We start from the raw sequence: 19,608 nt of genomic DNA on the forward strand, positions 1-19,608 counted from the left end.
CCTCTCCTGAGATTTGTGATGAGTACCGGAACAGCTGCTGTAAAGACAGGCATTGAGGATTTCTGTCAGTCACATGGTCTTGAACATAAGTGTCTGTAACCTCACTTCCTTACATTGAATCTTGTGAAGTGGTCATAGGATGACTGGTACATCCCCTGCATGTAGGCAGCTGGCGCTGTATATACTATACCAAAGTGACCCATAGTTTGCACAGAGTCCAATGGAACCCCAAAGGTAGGCCGAGATAAAGTGAGATAGCACCTCACTCTCTATTTGTGGTAGTGTGGTGGATAAGGCTTTATCAGAGGACAGTATTATGCATTTGTTGCACACACTCAGCAAATTAATTCACACACTCAAAGACTGAACTTCAGACCAATTGTTTTTGTATAAAAATATTCTTTTAGTTATTTTATTTCCTAGAACCAAGCAAGCCTGGCACATGTAAGTGATAAATACTTTGCAGTAAATATACAGTTTGTAACACAGTTTGGGCTGCAATTGTAAATGCACTTTGGTTTGACTTACAGTATTGTTTTTGAGAAATGCAATGCTTTGTAAATATAGTACATATACTTTGTATAGGATTTTCAGTAAGATTACAGGTAAGTTACTTTTAAGATTACTTTTCTTACACAGTCTAGTATACCTGGATACTACACTGGGGCATTCCCTGTAAACAGGTAAGTAAAATCGTTTTTTGTTAGTTAGTACAATTTTAAAGAATTTCTTTAGGTTTTCAAACTCCACACTTAGAATTTTTTTCCAAGAAAAACAGTCAGTGTTATCCTGTGGAGGAAAATAGTGTTATCGGTTTTAGGGTAAGTATTCGGTAGTGGGAGTTGGGGTTCTGGGGTAGACTCTGGGGTCTCCCAGGGTCAGGGATGCACTTTTGTTACAGCCTCAGCGGCACTAGGGCGGCCGAATGCAGAGTGCTGTGGCCCAATATTATCCAATGGGGGGCCTCCTGTTGGTGGCTGTGGACGAGCAGGCCACTTGATTGTGGGAGCAAAGCTCCTGGACTTTAGCTCAGGGCAAATGGGGAAACAAAGTAGCACCAAAAGTGCACCCTCAGCGGCACTAGGGTGGCCGGGTGCAGGATGCTGTTTCGACGTCGGGCGCCCTCTTGTTTGCAATGGGGAACCTCCAGTTTGCAAAGGCGCTGCAGTCTTTGGGACGAAGATCTTCTGGATGCGACCACCTCTTCTAGAGGTAAGTTGGGAAGTTGGAGGTTGTTTAGGCACCGTCAGTTCAGCCATCCAAGGCCGTGGGCGTTGGGTGCAGGGGTGCCTTTTAGAGTTGTATCTTCTTACCGGCTCCTAGTCATGGTTGGGGGGACCTTCCGGATTTAGGCTGCAGGCGTTGGCTGGAGGTTTGAGGTGGGTCAGGGGTCGCCGGATCCCGGGTTAAGATTGCCAGGGAGACCTCCTCCTGGTGTTTACCCACTCGACCTTGGACTGTGGATGGCGGGTGCAGAGTGTGGCGAATTTGCGGTGTCTGGGCGGAGCCAGAGGTTGGAGGTGAACAAATCTGGTGTTCACGGGAGACACAGTCTTTGTGGTTGAAGACAGGCAGGTCCTTCGGGGTTTTCAAGGTTGCTGGCTGCAGGACACACAGGGATTTCGCAGGAGTAGGTTCGAGACGAAGACAGGCTGGTAGGCCAAGGGCCAAGTCACTGGGCGTCTTCCTCTTGTTAGCTTCGGCACGGCTGTTCAGTTCTTCTTCTTCCTTTCTTGTAGTTTCTTCTGGTCTGAGGAAGAAAGGTTCAGTGTTGCCCCTAAATACTAGATTGAGAGGTGTTACAGGTAGGTAAAAAGGTTGGGACCAATGGGTCCCTTCCCTGGGGTGAGTACACCCCCTATTATGCCACCCTCCAGAGGGACTGGGGCATAAGCCTTTCCCTGGTTGGCTGGGTCCCCCAACTGCAAGATGACAGGGACTAAGAGTTGCGCTTCACCTCGTCTCCCCCACCTGAGGGTGGGCTGGAGTTGGCAGAGGTGGGCACACCTCTTCCTCACTTGTTTTTCCCGCCAGTTCTCCCACCCAAAATGGGGGTCAGAAACAGTGGAGACCAGTTGCTAAAATCAGCAAGTGGTCTGGGGAAGCTCACAAAGGTGGCATGCCTTTGAAGCTTCCCCTTCATGAACCCTGCCAATCCTGGAGGAAGAGGTGTGGCGCCGCGGCCAGGGCGACTGACTCCGGAATCTGGGGATCACAGTTCGATCCCCAGCACCGGCGGCAGATTAGCCCAGCACCTTGTGACTCTGGGCAATAGCTTGATTAATCTTCCTGACGGCCCCCAGCGCCTAGAGACCCTTACGGGTGATTGTGCGCTTTACAAATGTGGATTTACTTTACTTTACCTCACCCAGGATGTCCATTTTGTCCGGCCCCCGAGAGCAGCAGGCACACAACCCAGAGGTTCAGAACCATATCTGGTGGTGGATCTCTCTAAGAGGCCCTCTGTGTGTTTTTTTCATTAAATCCCACACTGGCATCAGTGTGGGTTTAATGTGCTGAGAAGTTTGATACCAATCTTCTCAGTTTTCAGTGTGGCCATTATGGTACTGTGGAGTTCATAATGACAAACGTCCAGCACCATATACTCTTAGTGGCAGCACTGCACTTACAATGTCTAAGAATGGACGTAGACACTGTAGGGGTACAGGACTCATGCACCTGTACACTCACAACTGGTATTGTGCACCCAGCTAGAGGGGTGGCTGATCTATGCCAGGGCAGTGGGTTGTAGGCATGGCACACAGGGATGTGTGCCATTTCGACTCTTCACTTTGTTCTGCACCAAGACACACAGCCTGCAAAGGGAGTGTGTGTGTAAAGGTACAGGGCCTCGAAGGGTAGCACAATAAGTGCTGCAGCCCTTAGAAGTCTTCCCTGGTCACAGTTGCCTGGGTAACTGTGGTGCCATTTACCAGGAGCTGACCTGTGGCCAGAGATGCCAATTGGGTTTGGGATAGTTTTGAGGAAAGAACACAGGCCCTGGGAACCTGAATGGCAGGGACCCAGGGCACTTCAAGTCAAAAGTGCATCAGTAGTCTGGCAAACAGTGGGAGGGGGGTTACTGCAACAGAAACCCAGCTTCTCACACTGCAGGATCGCTGTCCCTGTGCTTTGGGGGGCCCCAGAGACTCCACGGGCTCTAGAGCACCGGTCGGGTCTCTGGCCTTTTTAATTGAGATTTTAATGTTCTATTACCTAGTCCAAGCCTATGGCTTTCCCATTAAAGCTGACCCTCAATCTGGCCAGGAACATGAGTTCTTAGGGTAACGCCATTGCTTTTGATTTAGTTTTGACCTACAGAAAGGAGTGGTGTTGCTGCTGGACTGCACACATGTAGTCCCAAAAAAGCATGATCTTATCATTATGTACAGTGCCTGCAGTCCGAACAACTCAGCCGCAGTTGCCATGATTATGCATACAGGCTATAATGGGTGTGGGAGGGCCACCAGGCGAGATTGAGAGGTTGAGGGAGGGAGGTTCTGCTGCAGGACCCTATGTGCATGCTCTGTGATAAAACATAGGATTAAACCATTTCCCGGAACCCAAGAGTGCAGCCAGTTTGTAAGAAAGATGTCTATTACTTGGCCCTCGTCTCTTTTGTGGAGCGAGCCCTGCCCTCTGCTTCATAAACACTGCCCTCCAGGCTCTTGAGACAGTCGCCAGTTGTGTAAAAGCTTGAGTCTTTTCCTTTAATTCTGATCAGTGCCCCTTTACCTGTCCAACCCTCTCTGTTGTATTGCAGAGGTTGTGCTGCATCAGTGTCATATAAACATCGCCTCCATTTTCCCTTTTGTGCTGACCTTGTGTCTTTGATGGCCTGCAAGAAGACGTGTTGCCCACCAATGCATCCTCTGCCTCTTGCAAAGGGGTGGCCAGGGTCTTGGTCCATGTTGGTCTGTGCAGGGTTTATCCTTAACCATTACACCACATCGCTTCTTCTGGCTTTATTGGGTGTCAAATTGCCTCTTAATGTGAATTACCCTGAGGGGTGGTGGGGTAGGGAGGTTGTATGTGGGGGGATATTATACAGTATTTCTATGTATAGGGATACAAGGTTCATTTCTGTTAGTGTAACTGAGTTTCTGGCTCCTCCATTGTAAGGTAAATTTTGAAGACTGAGTGAGATCTGGGGAGAGATTAGGCAGAGCAGAGGACTCAAACCAGTTGTGGGCAGATGCATGACTCTGGCCCCCTCAATCTCATTATGGGGGTGGGTTGATTTCTTCAAACATTAATGCATCTCTTCTCCTAAACCCCCTTAAACTCCAGAAAGTTCTCATACATAGGTCACATGGTCACATGGCACTCAGGATTACCGGGGTGGGGGGGTTCCACAATTGGCCATCGATGGTCCATCACCAGTCCCTGAATATCTGCCGGGTGGGGAGCTCACCTGCAATTCCTTCTCACAGTCCCGCGGCCATTTGATGGCTCTTCTCCCACATTGGGCTGGGCCATATCTGCAACTCTGTGTTTGATTGCTGTCCATCCCACCAGACCAAAATAGTTGTGCCAAGTCATCTTGTTCATCCAGGCCAACCCTCAGTCAGACTGCTGCTGCCATACACGCAGTCACATCCGTTGTAGCTGTAGGAGTTTGGCAAGCTGGCACCTTCTTCGCGACTGAGACCCACCTAGGGCTCGCCTCACCATTTGAACCATCGGCGCTTGAATCTAACTGATCCTGCCAACACGAGTGATCGAGTGCTTCATGCCAACACTGCAGCACATTTTAATAGGAACCCACTCCCCGCTGCAGCTCTATGCATCACTGCCACTCTCTCTGTGTCCGTTCTTCCTGGGATCAAACGCTCAAGTCTTGTCAGCAGATATTTGTGGGTATCTGGGCAGGATAAAACATCTATACACTGCACTTGCCTTTCTAGCCTATGGCACTCCCCTCTGGTCTCTCTGAATTGATGGGTCTACACTTTTGTACCTTTACATAACATTGATCAGCAACATGTATTCTGTTGCCTGGTACATTAACCAGAGTAGTGAGTTAGCTCAGTGGCGTAGCTAGGGGGAGCAGGGCAAGCGGCGAGCACACAGTAAGTTTTCTGTTGATTGTTTGCCTGTCGTCACCAATTTACCCCCTCTGCCCCCCCTGTTGTTTTCTGTCACCTCCCCCCGCTCGTCGTCATCTGATCCCACCTGCACTCTTCGCCATCGGTTGCCAACACCCCCGCTCTTCGTAGTCTGTCGCCATCAACTTACCCCCCCCCCCTCAGCTCTTACCTCCACTGGCCACCCCTGGGCAGCAGACTCTGTGATCACCCCGCGCTAGCTACGCAACTCAGTGAGCGGCAGTCTGTGTGTCTCATCCAAAATGTAATCAATTTTCCATAGTAATAAAGTATTACTAAGGACTTACCCTTAGTTTCTCATAAGGTAATTTCTGATTTTCACATTAAGCAAGCTGTTTCCTTACTGACTTTTTTCCACAACTCTACTCCTGCGGAAAGTTCTTTTTGCACCTTATGTCACTACCTAGAAAAGTTTAAAGTCAACCACGGGGCAGACATCTCTGTATGAATTATGGGGTTGTGTACACAGGACTAGCCTCCTCCAAACAGATTCTAGCTATATGTATCGTCTCTTGTATTGTTATTGCTATGTGAAGACCTTTACATCATTACCAGATTAACCAGTGGTGGCCCACTTACAAAGGAGAAAGTAGTCACTGCTGCTCTGGTTAGCAATGTCCCCATCGTAGACATTTGTAAAGATACCACATGGAGATCTGTCCAAACCTTTGCTACCCATTATTGTCGGGATTCAGTTGCCAGGGCAGATGCATGAGTGTGCCAGGCACCTTTCTATCACTTGTTTGCATTGTTCTATTTGTTGACTATGTCACACATTTGAGCATGGAGTAACTTGCTCCTCTATTCTACTGTTTATGAATATCTGCGAATGATTAAATAAGTTGTTCACCATTAAAAATGAATGAAACACTGAGGCACGCTGGGAGGTGAAAGTAGTCAAAGGAGGTCCATCTTCAGACCCTCTTGCTGACTGAAATCAATCTTTGTTGTTACTCTTATTGCAGAAGAGTTTACCACAGTGATCATATCAGACTGCATCAAAGAAGAGGCCTACCCTACAGCTGATCAAGACATGAAGGAATTTAAAAACACCCTCTGCACAGCAGGTAAGTCCTCGTTCTACCTAGGATCACAGATATATGGGCTCAATCACAATAGCCAGAGACCATTGAGATTAGATCTCATTTTGGAGTGACTGATTTTACATTAATAATAGGTCACTGGTCTAGATGAGCGGACATAAATATAATAGTAAGAATCCCAGACCAACCTAGAAACAGATAGAGTGTGGTTGGCAGAAGAAAGAGCAATGTAGCTGTCTAACAACACAGAGGAAAGTCTCCAGTAATGCCTTGAGATCACAGAGCCTGTCACTGCTCATACGATTCTGTGAATTTGTATAAAATATTTACATGAAGAATCAAGGACAGTCAACAAAAGACCTCATATGATAGTTAGAAGAATAGATGAAACCTAAATGAAGCAGTGAATGAACTTTTCATATTGAACTTTAAAAATTGGATTTTCAGAGGTTTAAAATCGTCCCATTTCCATGGCTGCAATATATCATTAAGGTTGCATGTTTTACAAAGGTACAAACATATTTTCTAGTTTATTATTCTGGAATATGTAGACACAGGCTCTTCATGTATACCACACAGCTGCACCTCTAATGTCCTAATGCCTTTTGTAGGGTCTATTGGTTTTGTCAAAGTTTCTGTGAAGGTATAGGGGTGCATGTACAATGAAAATATTTTCAGTAGGTAAATTCTTTCACTTACAACATAGTGAAGGGATTGGAGGACTGTTTTCTGTTAATTTAAAAAGTGTCAACATAGAGGTAGGGTCCTTAGCCACATTTCAATATACACCTTTCTTGTGCCAGTGGGAAACATTCTATTAACCCCTTCGCTTCTAGGCCTTTTCCCCTCCTGTGCTAAGCCTTTTTTTGGCGATTTGGGGTACTGCGCTCTTAGGCCCCTGTAACTTTTTGACCACATAAGGTATCTACGCCAAATTTGCGTCCTTTTCTTCCAACATCATGTGGATTCTAAAGGTGCCCAGGGTTTGTGGATTCCCTTGGAGGGGTTCCAGAAATTAACCAAAATATAGTGAAATTTTTGTTGTTTTCAGAAAAATGGGAAAAACGGGCTGCAAATGAAAGCCTATGTGGTTTTCCCTGCAAATGTTATCAAAAAAAGGGTTTGTGGGGCTGAAATATCCATTTTCTCAGCTTTTAGGGAATGACAGTCTTTTGTCAGAGAACCAACATTTTTCACACAGTTTTGGCATTTTTCTGGGACATAGCCTATTTTTGCTATTTTTAGAGCTTTCCACCTCCTTCCAGTTAATGGTAGAAATGAGTTTGAAAGCAATAATGGATCCTGGAGAGCTATACATTTTCGAAAAGTAGACAACATTCTGAATTCAGAAAGGGGTCATTTGTCTAAATCCATGAAGGTTTCTTTATAGAAACTAACAGTTAAATATTGGAATAATTGAAAATTTGTTGAAAAAAACAGCCTTTTGTCTCAACGTTTTCACCTATAACTTCTTGTAATTTTGACAGCTCTTGGAAAGCAATATACCGTTACATCCGTTAGACCGTCCTGGTTGTGGGGATATATAGGACTTGTAGTTTCACCAAGAACCTGATGAACCCAGATCCAAAAACTGACCAGCAACTTGCAATGGTATTTTTTTATTTACTGGGTATAGTGCACTTTTCTTGGAAAATGTATACATGGAAAAATCTGTATGAAAGACACCTATGTATTTCTGAATTGGGTACAAATTATAGAGTTTAGAAACAGTATATAATTGCACATTTTCAAAATTGGGAATACTCATGCTAGCATGAGAATTATTGGTCATTTTTTAAAAAGATTTTTTTTTTACACAATGTCTTTCATTGGGAAGGGAGAAATGCATGAAAACTCAATTGGTAATAACAGTTGATTTACAAATCTGAATTACCCTAAGTCTCCCGATAACAACGGTACCTCATTTGTGTGGGTCGGCCTTGTGCCTGCGACAGGAAACGGCGCAAAATGCAACGTGGTCACACCTCAATTTTGCAGTTAAAAATGGACCCTTTTATGGCAAAGTGCCTAGCTGTAGTTTTTGTACCCTAGCTCTGCCAGCACCTAGGGAAACCTAGCAAACCTATACATTTTTGAAAACTAGACACCCAGGGGAATTCAGGATGGGGTGACTCGACTGCCTACCACCAGGTTCTGTTACATAGAATCCCTTGCAAATTTAAGAAATTGACAAAACAAAACGCATTTTCCTCACTTTTTTGTGGTGGAAAGTTCTGGAATCTGCGTGGATCAACAAATTTCCACGCACCCAGCGTTCCCCCGGGTCTCCCGAAATAAATGATACCTCACTTGCCTGGGTCTGCCTAGTGCCTGCGACAGGAAACAGCGCAAAACGCAACGTGGTCGCACCTCAATTTCGCAGTGAAATCGTGCCCTTTTTGGGCAAAGAGACTACCTTTTGTTTTTGAACCCTAGCTCTGCCGGCACCTAGGGAAACCTAGCAAACCTATACATTTTTGAAAACTAGACACCCAGGGGAATTCAGGATGGGGTGACTCGACTGCCTACCACCAGGTTCTGTTACCCAGAATCCCTTGCAAAGCTAAGAAATTGACCAAAATAACGCATTTTCCTCACATTTCTGTGGTGCAAAGTTCTGGAATCTGCGTGGATCAACAAATTTCCACCGACCCAGCGTTCCCCCGGGTCTCCTGAAAAAAATGGTACCTCACTTGCCAGGGTCTGCCTAGTGCCTGCGACAGGAAACAGCGCAAAACGCAACGTGGTCGCACCTCAATTTCACAGTGAAATTGTGCCCTTTTTAGGTTTCGACCTGGCGAGGGTACGAAGTGCCCCTCCCAGATCGAAAACTTTTGTCAACAGTATGGATGTTCGGCACCGCCTCTGTTTGCCATTGGCTAGCTCCATAAATGGACGCTAGCCATTGGCAAACAGAGGCGTCCGTCATCCTTCGAGGCGACTCGTGGGCGTTCCTTGGATGTTTTTCTCATCCAGCCCCTTTGGACACGTAATGCGGCTGGGGGCGTGTTGTGTGTTTGTTTTTTTTGGGCCGCCTTTCATTTTATCATTTGCCCCGACCTCTGGTCAGTGCTTGCTGCTGTCCTGCCTTCCTCCGTGTCCCTCCTCCCGCCGTCCCCCCTCCCGCTCTCCCCCCTCCCGTTCTCCGTGTGGTCCTGCCTTCCTCCGTGTCCCCCCTCCCGCCGTCCCCCCTCCCGCTCTCCGTGTGCCCGTCCCCCCCTCCCGCTCTCCGTGTGCCCGTCCCCCCCCCCCCCCCCCTCCCGCTCTCCGTCTTTTCACTGTGACAGTGTATTATCTCTCCTGATAGGAACATTCCATATAATTAAAATTTTCCATTGACGCTTGGAACATTGTGAATTGAGCCTTAAAGATGAACAATTCCCTGCAGCACCCAGAAGTGACGAGACGTTGGACAGTCTTATAATCAGTGCACTGCATCCTCCCCTCACGCTGCCCCATCCCCCACGTCATCAGCCTCTTAGAAGGGTGGTGGGCTGGGAGGGGGCTCTTACGTATTAAGTAAAGTTGGAAAGTGTGTACAGAAGAAGCCACGAGCCACGCGTTCAGACTGACCCCCTCCACCTCTATTAGCATAAAGTTGCACAGAATAACCCCTCCCTCCCCCACAGGGACACAAAGGACTCAAACGGCAGCCTTTAAGCTTTTCACTGCTAGCGACACCCCAATACTCCCTCCTCCCGTCCCCCCTCCCCCCTCCCGCTCTCCGTGTGCCCATCCGCCCTCCCGCTCTCCGTGTGCCCGTCCCCCTCCCCCCTCCCGCTCTCCGTGTGCCCGTCCCCCCTCCCCCCTCCCGCTCTCCGTGAGCCTGTCCCCCCTCCCCCCTCCTGCTCTCCGTGTGCCCCTCCCCCCTCCCCCCCTCCCGCTCTCCGTGTTTTCACTGTGACAGTGTATTATCTCTCCTGATAGGAACATTCCATATAATTAAAATTTTCCATTGACGCTTGGAACATTGTGAATTGAGCCTTAAAGATGAACAACTCCCTGCAGCACCCAGAAGTGACGAGACGTTGGACAGTCTTATAATCAGTGCACTGCATCCTCCCCTCAAGCTGCCCCATCCCCCACGTCATCAGCCTCTTAGAAGGGTGGTGGGCTGGGAGGGGGCTCTTACGTATTAAGTAAAGTTGGAAAGTGTGTACAGAAGAAGCCACGAGCCACGCGTTCAGACTGACCCCCTCCACCTCTATTAGCATAAAGCTGCACAGAATAACCCCTCCCTCCCCCACAGCGACACAAAGGACTCAAACGGCAGCCTTTAAGCTTTTCACTGCTAGCGACACCCCAATACTCCCTCCTCCTCCCTAGCCCAATCTCAGACTCCAGACATCGTCCATGAATAGAATATCATAGAGCGGCTCATTCTCTGTTAGGAGGGGGGAAAGGGTCAGAGATGGCAACAGACCCCTGCAGAAAATCTAATAATCGCAGGCCCTGCTACACTGGACGATTTTAATTGTTGCATAACAGCAGCAGTATCTTTCACTACCGCCTGACTGCGAGTGAATTTTACTGCACATTTGCTAAAAATCAAGCAAAGGCTGGACCATCTCAGCCACGAATGTGAATGCAAAGGTTGTTTGGACCCATTCGCAATAATGTTTATGTTCAGGTGCAGCAAGGCAAAATAGCCTTATTGAGTCATTAAGTAATGACTGCAGCCTATTGAGGGTAGAATGTTATAAATTAAAAGGGAGAAACAGAAAGACAAGTGTTGGAATGTTGGAGCAGAAGGCTTTTACCAGCCAATGTCAAAACCACCAGCTTTTGCAAGAGGGGTTACCTGGGTTTTTGGCCCCGTGCAAATGTAAGCCTTTCGAACAGCAGCATAAGGTTCCAACCTCTGATCAACACCACCCATGTACTTATTGTAAGCTAAAATGCACACAGGTTTGCGCACTTCAGCACCCTGACCCCAAACAGGCACAGGTTCAGTACTTTCATCATGGATAGTAGTCAGCATGTACACATCTCTCTTGTCTGAAAACTTCACAGCTAGAAACTCCCCACATCGCAATGCACTAGAATGTCCCCGCACAAGCCTTTTGCAAACAAGTTCCTTTGGGAAACCTTTACGGTTATTGCGCATTGTGCCACACGCTACAGTGCCCACTTTGGCCAACTCCTTGAACAACCGCACACCAGTGTAGAAGTTATCTACATATAAATGGTGGCCTTTGTTAAATAATCCTCTACCTAGTTCCCACACAATTTTTTCAGTCACTCCAAAAGTGGAAGGACAACCAGGAGGGTTAATGCTGGACTCCTTACCAGTGTACACCCTGAAATTGTAGACATATCCAGTCTCACTGTCACACAGCATATACAGTTTGATTCCATAGTGTGCCCTCTTACTAGGAATGTATTGCCTAAAAACCAAGCGGCCCTTGAACAATAGCAAAGACTCATCCACTGCAATTTCTTTACCAGGAGCAAATATCTCAGAATAACGATCAACAAAGTGATCAAGGACAGGCCGAATTTTAAACAGACGGTCACAATCAGGGTGATCGCGTGGCAAGGCTAAACCATTATTGAATCAAAGGAGAGAGTGAGGACTAGGTAAGCTAGTCCGGATCCCCACTTTTATATGTCAAAATCAAAGAGGACTAGCTAAGTTACAAAGGAAGGGACTCAATAGAGTACGTGTGTCAAGCAAACCAGTAGGTTTTTCAGAAAGCCCTCACCCACCAACCTAGTTGGTGGCATGCTTCATCATCGGGCCCACCACAGTGACACCTAGCGTGCCCCGGGTGTGCTTCGACGCCAGATTACTGCGGAGCTGGTATACTTGCTGAGTGTGCAGTGTAGTGAGTGTGAAGGTGAAAATTAAAAAACCATACAGATGGTCCCAGTACCCGAGGGTAAAACAATATTTTAATTTACTGGGCCTCTGTTGGTGTATTAAAAGGCAGACGGACGCGTTGGAGTATGGATTATGACCTCCAGTGTCCTGTGTGGTCTACATGTTTCACCCTGGCCTTTCTTAATTTAAAACAGGCTTTCCTCAGGACCAAGTGAGTATGTGTAAAAGGTGAATTAAATAAATAAACTAAATTATAGTGAGTGTGTTTATTTTGCTATGTGTAGCACTCCCTAAGGTGCTATATGGGTGAGAGGGGGGATCCCGGGCGCCGCAGAAGGACGACAGGTCCAAGGAGGAACCAGGCCGACAATTTCGGTCTTTTTCTCTGCCAGGCGACCCAAGGAGGCTTTGTACAGAAAAATACTGTCAAAGCGAGAGGGATCCCCCCTCTCACCCATATAGCACCTTAGGGAGTGCTACACATAGCAAAATAAACACACTCACTATAATTTAGTTTATTTATTTAATTAACCTTTTACACATACTCACTTGGTCCTGAGGAAAGCCTGTTTTAAATTAAGAAAGGCCAGGCTGAAACATGTAGACCACACAGGACACTGGAGGTCATAATCCATACTCCAACGCGTCCGTCTGCCTTTTAATACACCAACAGAGGCCCAGTAAATTAAAATATTGTTTTACCCTCGGGTACTGGGACCATCTGTATGGTTTTTTAATTTTCACCTTCACACTCACTACACTGCACACTCAGCAAGTATACCAGCTCCGCAGTAATCTGGCGTCGAAGCACACCCGGGGCACGCTAGGTGTCACTGTGGTGGGCCCGATGATGAAGCATGCCACCAACTAGGTTTGTGGGTGAGGGCTTTCTGAAAAACCTACTGGTTTGCTTGACACACGTACTCTATTGAGTCCCTTCCTTTGTAACTTAGCTAGTCCTCTTTGATTTTGACAAGGCTAAACCATTATCAACGAAATATCTCATCCGAAGAAGATGCAAATACCGATCACGACTTATGACTGCTGGAAATATAGCTGTTGCCATCAAGGGACTAGTGGACCAATATGAAGACATTGAGGGCTTCCTTAGCAAGCCCATCAAAAAAGTTAATCCCAAAAACTTCTTCATCTCTTCAACATTTGTGGAAGTCCACCAGGTAGCTCTAGAATGGGGCTTAAGGCTGGCACTGTTGTCCCTCAAAAACTGTTCTGCATACAAATTAGTTTGCTCAACAATCTCTTGCAAAAACCCATCGTCAAAAAACAACTGAAAAAAATGTATTGGCAGAAAATTCTCAGTATTCACTCTGCACCCAGGAACACCAGTGAACTCTGGCAATGCCGGCTGCACCATGCCAGGGGGAACCCAGAGGCCATCCCTATCAACGGGGGGAGCAGCCACCCCAGCCTGCAGCCCAGAAGCCTCTTGCTGCTGTACACCAACGGGAAGCCTAACAGCCACAGATACTTCTGGCTGCACAACACCAACAGAAAACATAGCATCCCCAGAGGGCTCTTGCTGCACTACACCAACGGGAAGCCTAGCAGCCTGAGATGCTTCTTGCTGCACTACACCACCGGGAAACCAAGCAGGCCCAGATGCCTCTTGCCGCTCTACAACAATGGGAAGCCTAACAGCCCCAGATGCCTCTTGCTGCACTACACCAACAGGAAGACTAACAGCACCAGATGCCTCTTTGCGCACCCCAGCAATGTGAAGCCTTTTGGGTGCAGGCTGCAGCCCACCTGCCTCTTGCCGACGTAAAAAGAAAGGAAACCTTGCAGCCCTAGGCAGCAGCACAGATGCCTCTTGGCCCACTACCGGCACATCAATGTCCTCCTCTACCATAGGCACTTCATCAGCACTAGAAGAAGATTCATCATCCGATGATGATTCCATGCGAAGAGGAAACTCACTGCCTGAATCTTCTGCCCCTACCTCTGGGTCCGAATCGGACTCAGTCTCTGAACCATGGTCAGAGGAAGACTCAAAAAGCAAACCAAGAACCCGCTGAGCAGTAATCCTGCGACTAGCCATTATCCTTATAAAGCAAGAAGACTGCACACACAAGTGAACAACAACCTACACTGTGCAAAGTAAGAAGTAAACAAGGTAAGGCTTTCACACAAAGATCAATACAATCCAAAACAATTTCACTCTTACCAAATATAGCTACACTCACCAGCACCTACTCTGCTGAGTCACAGCAAAAAGAAATGATATTCCACTAGAAAGAAAAAAAAATTACAGATTAGAAAACAAAATGCACATCAAGCACTAATGCTGAAAAAAAAAACACAAACAAAAAACACAGAGCCACACAAACTGCTATAAGTACACCTTTTTTCAAAAAGACAATCATCAAGGGAAAGTAGTACAAAATACATTCACTTACCAAGCACAAGCAACTACACAAGCTGCAAAACCAGCAGTAACAGACCCGTAACCTACAACAATCCAAACAGCAAAAGCCTGTAACAAGACAAAAATAGAGAAGAAAAAAAAATTACTACCACATTTCACAAAGAATATAACAATTAAAAAAACAACACACAAATTTGCCCAACAAATTTACATTCACCCAGATGGGCCATCACATAGGGCTTAGACCAATTGGGATTAGGTGAGGTTTACCATCAAGACACTGGTTAATTTTTTGACATTTTTTTACTGCCTGACCCCTTTGGTGCCAGTCGGTCTTTTGCTCCTACCAGTACCCCATCACACAGGGGCAGTAAGGACAAAAAAAGAGCAACTGGCACCAAGGGAGGCGGCCAGTAAAAAACAACCAAAAATATAACCACCATTGGAACCAAGCCTTGCCCAAGGGCTCGCTTCGACACACTACAAAATTCAAATCCTAGGGCCTAGTGGGCCAAAAAACAGAAAAGGGCCAATTCGCACCCAGGGGGGTGGGGGTGAAGCAGAAATACATTCCTAAAACAAGTTCCCTCTAAGAAGCAAACCTTGCCCAAGGGGTAGCCGCCATAACAAAAAAAACAATCCCTGGTGCCTAGTGGCATTTTCTGCCCCCCCGGGGGCAAAACGGGCAAAAAAACTGGCCTATTTGCCTCCAGGAAGTGACCATTGCCCAAGGGGTCAATACAAATCATGCAAAAAAAAATAACCCTGGTGCTAGCGGCAATTTTCTGCCCCCCCCAGGAGGCAAAACGTCAAAAAAAGGGCCGATTTGCCCCAGGGGGGGCAGAAATTCAAAAATATAATTACTTGCCACCAGGAAGAGACCCTTGCCCAAGGGGGTCACTTCCAAAACCTATACATTGCCCCAAAACAAATCCCTGGTGCTAGTGGGGAATTTCTGCCCCCCCTGGGGGCAAACGGCTGAAAAAATGGGCCGATTTGCCCCCAGGGGGGACAGAAAATCGAAGAGTATATGTCTGCCCACCTGGAAGTGACCCTTGCCCAAGGGGTCGCTTCCTAAAAGCTAAATTCAAAATCCCTGGTGCTAGTGGGCATTTTCTTCCCCCCCCCCTGGGGGCAAAACGGCAAAAACAACGGGCCGATTTGCCCCTAGGGGGGACAGAAAATCATAAACTCAAACTTGGCCACCTGGAAGCGACCCTTACCCAAGGGGTCGCTTCCCAAAACAAACACATTGCCCCAACAAAAATCCCTGGTGCTAGTGGGGAATTTCTGCCCCCCTGGAGGCAAAACGGCCGAAAAAGCGGTCCGATTTGCCCCCAGGGGGGGCAGAAAAACGAAAAGATAATTACATGTCACCTGGAAGCGACCCTTGCCCTCAGTGACCCAGGGGTCACTTCCTGTAAACAAAATTTAAATCCCTGGTGCTAGTGGAGGGCATTTCTGCCGCACGATCGCGACGCTGTGCGCGATCGTGAGGCAGAAATGCCCTGCAAAGAGACATCAGGGGAGAGGAAAATCTCTTTCCTCTCCCCTGATGCCTCTTTGCGGCCCCAAACCGCCCCAAGCACGAGAAACCTACCTTTCCCCTCGGCGCCCAGGAAGCAAATGGCTTCCCGAGCGCCTGGGAATCCCTGATGATGTCAGCCCGCGCTGTGCGCGCTGACGTCATCAGGGATTCCCATGTGGAGGGGCGGGGGGGGGGCAGCGGAAACTCTTCCGCTGCCATCGCCGTACTTGGCAATTAGATCGCAGACCCTCGGGGGGAGCGCCAGCGCTTCCCCCGAGGGTGGGGCTCATGAAGAGCTGGGCTCGTCATCAGCACACGACTGGTGTGCACCATGACGAGCCCAGCTCGTCATCAGCCCCGAAGGGGTTAAGAAATAGTCCATGTCCCCAGTTCCTTCTGATCAGTGGTGGCCGCAGCTCATCGAGCTTCACTATGTGGAATTCTGCGGAGTTGAATAAATACTCAGTGAAATTCCGCTCCGCCCCGCACCTTCCCTTAAATGCTTTTAGCGTGTCATAATCACGTATTTTAGCTGCAGCTCTCTGTGTTAGATATGTTATTTGTCTTCAAAACAAAGAACTCATTCCTATTTTCTTTCATAACTACTAATCTCATGCTGGTTCCCCCTTTTCATACTGGTAGTTATAGTCCTCAATTTTTAATGGCTCGAATGTACAATCATCAAACTACAATTAGAAAACACAACTGCCAGAACTACTTACACCTGACACAGTTCAACTTGACGATCTATGGCGGATCCTAAGCTTTCTCTCCAAAACCATAAAAGGTTCTCTCCAGAACTGCAGCCTCCCTAAATTGCTAAATTGATAGAGAAAAAGCAATGAAGAGCAGGAATCCAGGTCTTCAGAAAAGCTCCTGCAAGAAGTCGAATGACTTTTAATTCGGCTTTCAACAGCACATCATGTCTTTACTCCTGAGAGTAGAGGGCAGTAAAAAGAGGTGGAGCAGGGATGTGGGCAATGCCCCAAACATGACTGTAATAGCAACTCTACGGCCACAGGATTAATTGGTTTTCTCAAATATAAGTGGGGCGCACTCTGTGAAAAAGACACCCCCAGCACGTGGTTTAACTTAAGCCGCAAAATCCAGATAAAGAAGGCTAAGCATAGGGGGCCATTGCTGGGCACCGGTATGGGGTGATGTGTTATTGCTGCCTGAGGCTGAGTCGAGGTGCTTGGGGATTGTAGGAAGGTAGATCCCTGACTATGGTTGCCCCCAATTTTTTGCCTGGTGTTTTGCTGGTTTTCTGACTTAGTTGACCTGGGACCCTGCTATTCAGGGCCCCAGGCCTACTGCTCTCTCTGTAAAATGGATTCCATGTACCCTAGGTACATATTCAATTGGATACTGAGTCACCTTATCGGTCCCTGTACAGTGTACCTTAGGTACCCAGGGCATAGGTGTACCCAGGGCCTACCAGGGGCTGCAGCATGTATTATGCCACCCCTGGCTGGCCATCCAAATCTGACACAACTGGCTGCTTGACAGCTGGGGCAAGGTGGTGTAATCACCCTTTGCTTTAGATATAGTATACCTATATATAACCCTAAAATGGACACACAGATCTCCTATCAGTCACTCCTATGGCAGGCCTTGACAATCCTGAAGGCAGAGTGCTTGGAATCGTGTGAGATGGTGCTCTGGCATGAGCTGAGCCTGTCTGCGGCTTTCAGGATCTATCCCTTAGCCGTTTCCATGATATCGCATACCATATACTCTTAAGTGCATTATAATCCTCGCGGTTATATGCCAACTCTGGTATCGCTTTATCAAAACATGTCGAGTAAGGTGTCATACGAATTGGAATACTAACCCCTCGCCAATTCTGGCGACGGGGTTAGCATTCCACCCTTCTAGAGGGACACGACATGTATGTAACCCCTAACCCCGGTTAAAGTCAGACAGAGCCTCAGCTCCACAAAATGGATGCTGCCACCGAGACACAAGTCTGCCCTCCTGCTGCTGGGAGTCCTCCCAGAGCAGGAGGCAAGGACAAAGGGTTTCCTGCCAGGGGCGGTGCCAGCACCGTCCCAGACAGGATTTTGTGTATCCTAGGTAGGCAGAGCTTTAGAGGAAGGTGACTGCAAGTGGCACCCCGGTGCTCACTGTGCATAGGCCGGCTGAAACCAGTTCCAGGGGCACTCCAGCCCCTGGCCTGGGGAAAGCCCGCCAAAGGAGAGGGGTGTAACCACCCCCCTCCTAGTCCCACCCATAGGGCAGGACTTAGTCGCGTGCCAGCCCCCTTTTTCAGGATAAAGGTAGGAACTGGCCCCCTTCCAAATCAGATCATCTTTGGAATCAAGACACGACTTTCTACGAAAGGACATCAAGATTTCTTCTTCAAGATTCTCCCTTGTGACTAAGGAGTAGTCACCCTGCATCCGCAGGCACCATCTTAAGAACACTGCGGTCTGCTGCAAGTCCTTCCTCCGGAATCCGACTGCCCAGCTCAACGAGAACCGGCTTCCCTGGCACCTCTGACCTCTACCCACCTCTACAGCACAGCTGAGAACCGTGGGTGCGACGAGACCTTGAGGGACCGGCCATCTTCAAGACTGCACAACTTCTTTCCAGCACGACCGCCGAGGGATCCTCTGGTGAGTGCTTTGGGGTCCGAGAAGCCCCGACCCTGAGCAGCCCCAGCACCGAAGTCCAGCCTCCCAGCATCTCCACGATCTGCGTGGGGCCCTTCTGCTTGTTGCTGCTCACCGCGTTGTTTGGCTACTAGCCCGCTGGCTTGTGGCCTTCCTAACGACGCCCGACGACATCATTGCTGCTGGTCTGGTTGCTCCAGACTGGCCCTTGCTCCCTTCCAAAAGAGGAGCACCCCGGACCCTCCTGGTCCACTCCAGACGCCATTTTAGGTCCACCGCGGGGGCTTGAATTTGCCAAGACTTGTTGCCCCAATCCTGGGTCCAGCGACGTCGACAGCATCATCCATCGTGGGACAGCTCGTACCTCCATCCTGGTCGCCGACAACGCCTCCTGGTCCGTGAGACTACAGAGCACAGCGTCGCCCACTCACCTAGTCGAGGTGACTACCAATCGGTGCCCTCCTGGTGCCACCTGACTACTGGCTAGTAGTCACGAACTTGGTCCCCTCTGCTTTCAGGTGTCATCCATCTTCGATCCAGGCTTGGATCACTCGCACAATCTTCACTGGTCGCCTGCCAGCAACTTCTTTCCTTCAGGCTCCTGGTTCGTCAACGAAGAATCCCGACGTCTTTTCAGACCTATGCAGCTGCAGCCCCTGGGCTAGGTAACTTCGGCATTTCGGTGCCCCAGCATAGCCTCACTATCCAAGGGTCCAGATCCACTTTCGTTTTTGACCTACCTAGTCGGGTTCGCCCGAGAACACTAACTTTGTGAACACTAGCTTCCATAGGCTTTTTCCCTCCTTACGCGTGAGAGTTCCCACTCTGCACGTGGTGTCCCTAGGCCTCCTGCTCCTAACCTGAGTGTTCAGTATTGTAGGCCTAGCGTTCCTAAAGCCTCTGAGAATCGTTACTTACCTGCTAGTAATTCGCATTCCACTTTTAGAGTATAGGGTTTTTCGTGCCCCTCGGGCATTTGTGTAAATTGTGCGACTTGAAGTATTTTTATAAGAGTTTTGTTGTGTGCTTAGCTCCCTGTCTCATAAAGAGCCAGGGTAGTCTTGTTATAAAGAAATACACTGTTTATTTTCATAACAACTTGTG

General features: G+C 48.1%; 1 protein-coding gene across 3 annotated transcripts in view; it reads left to right on the forward strand.

The window, feature by feature from the left end:
- Positions 1-19,608, forward strand: part of LOC144772344 (uncharacterized) — a 142,249-nt gene that overhangs the window by 34,713 nt on the left and 87,928 nt on the right. For all 3 annotated transcript variants that reach the window (XM_078656599.1, XM_078656601.1, XM_078656600.1), the window contains exon 5: positions 6,074-6,175. In XM_078656599.1, the coding sequence (XP_078512725.1) occupies positions 6,074-6,175 (102 nt within the window). The remainder of the gene's footprint in view (positions 1-6,073; positions 6,176-19,608) is intronic.

This window comes from Lissotriton helveticus, chromosome 8 (genome assembly GCF_964261635.1).
Source record: "Lissotriton helveticus chromosome 8, aLisHel1.1, whole genome shotgun sequence".
Classification (NCBI taxonomy): Eukaryota; Metazoa; Chordata; class Amphibia; order Caudata; family Salamandridae; genus Lissotriton; species Lissotriton helveticus.